This window comes from Pteropus alecto, unplaced genomic scaffold (genome assembly GCF_000325575.1).
Source record: "Pteropus alecto unplaced genomic scaffold, ASM32557v1 scaffold98, whole genome shotgun sequence".
Lineage (NCBI taxonomy): Eukaryota > Metazoa > Chordata > Mammalia > Chiroptera > Pteropodidae > Pteropus > Pteropus alecto.
The window spans coordinates 22,048,178-22,054,972 of NW_006443570.1; the positions used below are offsets into that span (position 1 = coordinate 22,048,178).

Genomic DNA, 6,795 nt, shown 5'->3' on the forward strand with positions numbered 1-6,795 from the left:
TCCTGCTACTTTCTTCATTGATTCCACCATTTCTATAAAAGTAAAATAAAATCTTAAAATTTAAGTTTTAACATCCCTTCCCTTCAAAATAGGTCTTTTTTCTGACAAGTTAATGTAAAACAAAACTCTACCAAAAATAACTTCATAAACATCAAAACTACTTTGAGTAAAAAACCAAAAACATGTAAAATAAAGTGAACTAAGAGTCCGGAACAAGATCATCTGGAATTAAAGTTGTATGGAATCAGAACAACTTCCAACAGTACCTAGTATATATAAGCATGGTTTGGAGACTCTCTCTCAATATTAAATAAGGTAACTAGGAATGCACAACTACCACAACTGAGTTGGAGGTTCAAGACAAAGATTCAATTCCCAAATACAAATAAATGATTATTTTCCAAATAATAGTCATGGGAGAAAAGGGAATTCATTCATACAGCAAATATATACTGAGCATTTAGTTAGTAACAAACACAAACCAAACATATCTTTGGATGTTCCCATCCTTCCTCCCTGAGAAGGGCACTATCCACCTCCTATTAAATTCATTCATCAGCAAAACTTTTGATGATTCCTATTTGTTACCACTAGGTGGCAAGCAAAGAAAGGGGCCCAGATAAACTTAGGGAAATCCTAAGTACAGGAAAAAAATAGGTAATACAATACACGGTGGATGCAAAGAACTAGAAACAGCTCAATAAATGCATTAATGAAAACCATGCTTTTAGAAACAACTTTAGTATTACCATGTGGCTCTCTAACTTACTGATTCAGAATTTTGGTGATAAGACCCAAGGATCTGCATTTTAACAAGGCACTCTCAGCATACATTAACACTCCAAGCACAAGTGTTACCTTAAGGTATGATGTAGACAGTGATTTTATGAAGCACTGCTTAATTTTATGTTAAATTATGTATAATCTCAGGGAAATATGTTTCAAAATTTTATCCTTTCAGGAATATAAGTTAATAGAAATATTAAAATGGTATAAGGTCTTTGGAAAGCAGCTCACTAGTTTCTTAGACAATTGAACACCTTAGGACTCAGCGATTCCACCCCTAGGTATTACCCAAGAGAAATAAAAATATACCTTCACAAAGACTTTTACACAAATATTCACAGCAACTTTATTCATACTAGCCAAAAGATGAAAACCCAAATACCCATCTATATGATGTACCGCTCAAGAATAAAAAAGAATAAAACTACTGATACAAGTAACAACATGAATGAATTTCAAAAACGTCATGATAACTGAAAAAAAGCCAAAAAAGCCAGTATGATTCCACTTAAATCAAGTTATAGAAAATACAACACTATAAAGGCAGAGTGCAAATTAAGTGGTTATCAAGGTATGGTTACCCAGGGCATGGGGGTGAAGTGTAGGGCTTGTGTGCAAAGAAATACAAGAGGAATTTTGGGGGTAATAAAATTAACTGTTCTACTGTGGTGGCGGTTACACAACTTAATAAAAAGTTACTGAATTATACATTTAAAAGTGGCATATTTTATCATATATAAATTATACCTCAATAAAGCTGACTTTTCTTTTTTTTTTTTTTTTTAATTATTATTTGTGCCTACAGCACCTGGTCTTCGTACGTGGTCTCTCATCTAAGTACTAACCAGGCCCAACTCTGCTTAGCTTCTGAGATCAGACATCGAGTTTGTTCAGGGTGGCATGGCCGCAGACTATGGACCGTGGCTCCACTGGGGCGTGAACCTAGGACCTTCTGCGTGTAAAGCAGACATGCTAACCGCTACACTATGGAACCACGTCCAGTAAAGTTGATTTTTTAAAACGTAGTTCTGAAGCATTAAAAACATTAAGGAGTATGGTAATAAGACCATTAATTCATTTGTGGGAGCATAAAGGCATTCACTTGAAACATCCAATATTTTTTTAAACTATAGTCACAGAAAAAAAGGCTAAATTTAGGGGCAGTGGAGTAAAAGGGTATCATTTCAAGCTCACTTATACTTATTAGTTTATTCTCAAAACAACAACAAATCAAACATAGGTCAGAAGGAAAATTCATAGATACAAAAAACTAATGGTTGCCAGATTTTTTTTGGGGGGGGGCTGGATGAAAAATGAAGGGATTTTTAAAAAAGAAAAAAGGTAAAGGGATTAAATACAAATTGACAGTTACAAATAGCCACAGGGTATAATATACAGCAAAAGGAATACAGTCAATAATATTGTAATAACTATGTATGGTGCTAGGAGGGTACTAGGCTTATCAAGGAGATCATAAGTTATATAAATGTCTAACCATTATGCTGTACACCTAAAACTAATATTGAATGCTGACTGTAACTGAAAGTTATTTTTAAATTTTTTAAAGAAATAAACCAGTAATTCACTTTTCTAATCCTTTAAAATCATGGGCCTCTGTAAAAATATGGACACGAAATTACCTGAAACCATCAAAATTTAACAGTGATGTCTGCGTACCATTCCAGGTGACTGAGATTTCTCCACATTTGTATGCTTTAAAATTTTTCAACAATGAACACTGAGTATTTTTACAATGTGACTGGGAAATATATTTAAAGTACTCAATGATATTCTACTATCCCAGATTCAATTAAGTGTAATTCCCTTCATTTAGAAAGCCACAAAACAATGCACAAAATACTGTGGTAAAACTACAGAAGCAGCAGTATCCACTTCTAGTTAACGGCTTTACTGATCTGTAATTCACAAATCACTCAATTCGCCCATTTAAAGTGTGCAATTCAATGGTTTTTATTGTATTTACAGTACTGTGCAACCATCACTTGAAAAATATCTCCATACTCATCAGCAGTCACTCCCCACTTGCCCTCAACTCCCTCAGCCATAGACAACCACTAATCAATCTACTTTCCGTCTCTATGACTATATAAACGGAACCATATTATATGCTGTCTTTTGTGACTGGCTTCTTTCACCTAGCATGTTTCAAGATTCGTCCACAGTGCAGCACCTCTCGATACTTCAATTACTATATGGATATACAACTTTTTATTTACCCATTCATCAGTTAATGGACATTTGAGTTGAATTTTTTTTGGCTATTATTAATAATGCTATGAACACTGATATAAGTATGCTTTTGAGTCTCTTGAATATATATAGCCAGGAGTGTAACTGTTGGGTCGTGTGGTAACTTTTTGAGGAACTGCTAAACTGCTTAACAGGAGCTGCACCATTTTTACATTCCCACCAGCAACAGAGAAGGATTCTAATTTCTCCATTTCTCAACCAACACTTATTAGCTTCCTTTAAAATAAAAAAAAGTCATCCAAGTGGGTATGAAATGGATCTCATGATTTTGATTTGTATTTCCTTGACGGCTAGTAATGGTGAGCATCTTTTCATGTGCTTCTCGGCCATTTGTGTATATCTTTGGAAAATATTCATATGCTTTGCCAATTTTTAATTGAGTTATTTGCCTTTTTATTACTGAGTTGTAGGAGTTATTTACTTTTAAAATCTCAACTATTCCTTAGCCCCTCATGTCTCCATTCCTGAAGGAAGCACACTAAGGGATAGTAGTAGCATAAGTCAGAAAAGAGCTTTCCTACCACCCCTAAAAGTTCTACAATCAGTGTTTTGTACCAATTTGTATAAATTATGACTATAATGAAGCTCTTATAACATTGATGTCATCCTTATCCTTTTAACACCAGCAACAGAAACATTATCTGAACTACAATGTATCCCAAAAACTAAGTAAAATTTCTGATTTAGCCAAAAAAATCTAGACAGAACACAACACCTACATCAGCAGAGGATTAACACCAACTGTATTCACACAAATTTCTCAACACGACTATATTTCATGAAATCACCTTAACAGCAACTATTTCATCAATGTGATCTAAGCATTTCTGAGACAGGGAAGGCTGTCCAATCTGTTTAGAGGAGGCCTTACCATAACTTATGAACCAGGGAACTGAGACTCATGGTCAAATCACTACTTATGGATGCACAGGCAGTTTGGTACATGAAGTTTGGGCAATAAAATATACAATTTCTGGGATGTCCGATAGTTTGGAAACAATGGGTAGCTGACTGAAAATCACCACTGTTACAGCAACTCTGGAACATACAATCCCCACAATTCAAAAAGGGCATTTTAAACATAATGATAAGCGTGTTTGGCTCCAAATCACTTCGCCTTCACTGAGAGATAACAGCCTAATTAGACATTCATTACCATTAAACCAGCTTGCCTCTATTTCTTACTAAACTATCCTACCAAAAAGAGCATCAAATGTTATTCACCAAAACTTTAATTTAGCGTTGATTTTTGGTTTTGCTCTTTGAAGTATTTACACATTCATTCAATAAACTCATAAATAAAACATCTCATGTCAGGCATTGTTCTAAATGCTTTGCATATACTAATGTATTTAATCTTCTCAACAGACCTTCAAAGCAGGCACCACTGTCATCCCCATTTTATACGAGGACACTAATTAATATGGAGGTTAAACATGCTCAAAAATCTCAAATTCAGCAGATTACAACCCAGGTAATCTGAATCCAGGTGTGCTTTGATTTAATTATATTACCTCAGATTTGAGAATTTGAGAATCCTTTGGTTTGTTTTTATAAGAACAGATACAATATAAATGGTTTCAATGACAAGACACGCAAGCTTAATTTATTAAAATGTATTTTATTCCTCCTCAGAACACATCTCTCCACCTATAAAATCTCCCCAAAATCACCTCCAAAAAGCTTATTGCTAATGCCTAATAGAGAGTAGATATTCCCATGCCACTAATATCTCTACATCAACATCCCAGTAAACTTGATTCTCCCGAGATTATCTCTGCCAGCCTGTAAAACAAGTCTCAGTGCTGAGTTTCAACAGTCTTTTTAACAAGACAAAGCAGAATATCTAAAAAGGGACACATCTCCATCTATCGGACTGACTACAAGTTACCACAAGGCCCAATTCTACGGTTCCTAATGAGATCCGGGGTCTGAATAGAAGCAAACTGTTCAGAATTTGTCACGGAAAACCAAGCAGGTGCTGTGCTGGCTGACAGGATTAACATACCAGGTCATAACCATAATTTCTCCCAAAACGGAAAAACTTTTTTACAGCTGTTATAACACATAATCCTGACTTTAAAGACAGAAAACTGAAGCTCAGAATAACTTGCCTAAAGCCACACAGCTAATATGTGCTAAAACCAGAACTCAAACTCAGACAAACTTAAGTGCCTGAGCTCTTAACCACCACTTACATTTAATTAACTTTCCAAGTGGTGTGCTCATATAAACTAAGTCCAAGGACACCAAAGGGAATCGCCCCAAAGAAAGGAAAGAGCCTTAGCAACAAACACTGCCTTAAAAAGGTCCAGTCACTCGGGGTTCTGGAAAGGCCTTAGGTTTGCTTTAAGTTAAAGGTTGATAAGTTGGCCAATGACCTTTCCTCTTTGCCTAGGAAACCATTCGCCACTCTGGATCAGACTCAAACATCTTATTCTATGAAGCCTTACTATGCTTTCCAATCCATATTGTATTTCCCCATATTAAGGTGTTTTTCTTCCCATTAAATGTTACCTTCTTAAGAGAGCATGAACTGTGTGTGTCTTTATCTCTACATTCCTGGAAGAGCACAGTATTTAATGCCACAAAGGCAAGTACTTAAAAGAATGAAAAGGATAAGGCAAACTATGTTAAATAGAGATTGAGAAATACATTCTGGTGGACTTGACTGAATGTCCTATGCAAACAAAACCTGTTTAAGGATCTCTACTAGACAGAATGAGTTCTACAGTCTTTCTCGGCAATTTCAATAGGGCTTTTTACTGCAATCCATTTTATTTAATAGAAAATTTTGTTATCTGTCCCTCTGAGACCCAAAAATCATCCTGAAGGTCTGAAGTCTGTTTATTAAACATGTAACAGGAAATTTAGTATAGGTGTCCTATGTTATCACACTTGAGCAAAGTGCCTATACATTAAAATAGTATTCCCAACAAGACTACGGCATCTACAGAGACTTAAAATATGAAGTATCTAGTATCATATGATCTGATCTCGAATCCCGTACAGGAAATGACTAAAGGAGAACCAACACCATTTCAAATACAGTACAAGAATCAAGGAATTTAGGGATATTCTGAGAACCTGGTATACTGTAGTCCTGGTATTACTGATTCGTCTGCATTAGATTAACAATAAAAAGCAGGCAGAATGTGCAGAGTTATAACTTGTCTTTTATAAGGAAAAATGGCTGGTTGGTATTTTAAAAAGGTGGGTGCGATAAGCCCATCAGAACAATCTATAATGGGATAGAAAAATGTCACTTTATACAATAAGCAGATATAATTACCAATCAAGAGCTTTCAGGGCTCATTTAGAGCACAATAGGTAAGGAAAATAAGCTTTCTTTACCTCTTTAAAACACTAAGATTTACCACCTCACACTCAATAGGCTGGCTACTACTCAAAACAAATTTAAAAAAAAAAAAGTGCTGACAAGGATGTGGAAAAACGGACCCTATGGCCCTGCTGGTGGGCATGTAAAACAGTACGGTTAAAAATACAGTTATCATATGACCCAGCAATTATGCTTCTGGGCATATACAGAAAAAAACTGAAAGCAAGATCTTGAAAAAGATATCTGTACACCCATATTCATAGTTGCATTATTTGTAATAGCTAAAAGGTGGAAGCAACATAAGCGTCCACTGATGGATGAATAGGCAAGCAAAATGAGGTGTATATATATATATATATATATATATAGGTATACACACACACACACTGGAATATTAT

At 35.2% G+C, this 6,795-nt stretch overlaps 1 protein-coding gene across 2 annotated transcripts in view; it reads right to left on the bottom strand.

Annotated features, from left to right (window-relative positions):
• Positions 1 to 6,795, bottom strand: part of YWHAE (tyrosine 3-monooxygenase/tryptophan 5-monooxygenase activation protein epsilon) — a 35,864-nt gene that overhangs the window by 11,592 nt on the left and 17,477 nt on the right. For both annotated transcript variants that reach the window (XM_006925055.2, XM_025041609.1), the window contains exon 2: positions 3 to 32. In XM_006925055.2, coding sequence (XP_006925117.1) covers positions 3 to 32 — 30 coding nt within the window. The remainder of the gene's footprint in view (positions 1 to 2; positions 33 to 6,795) is intronic.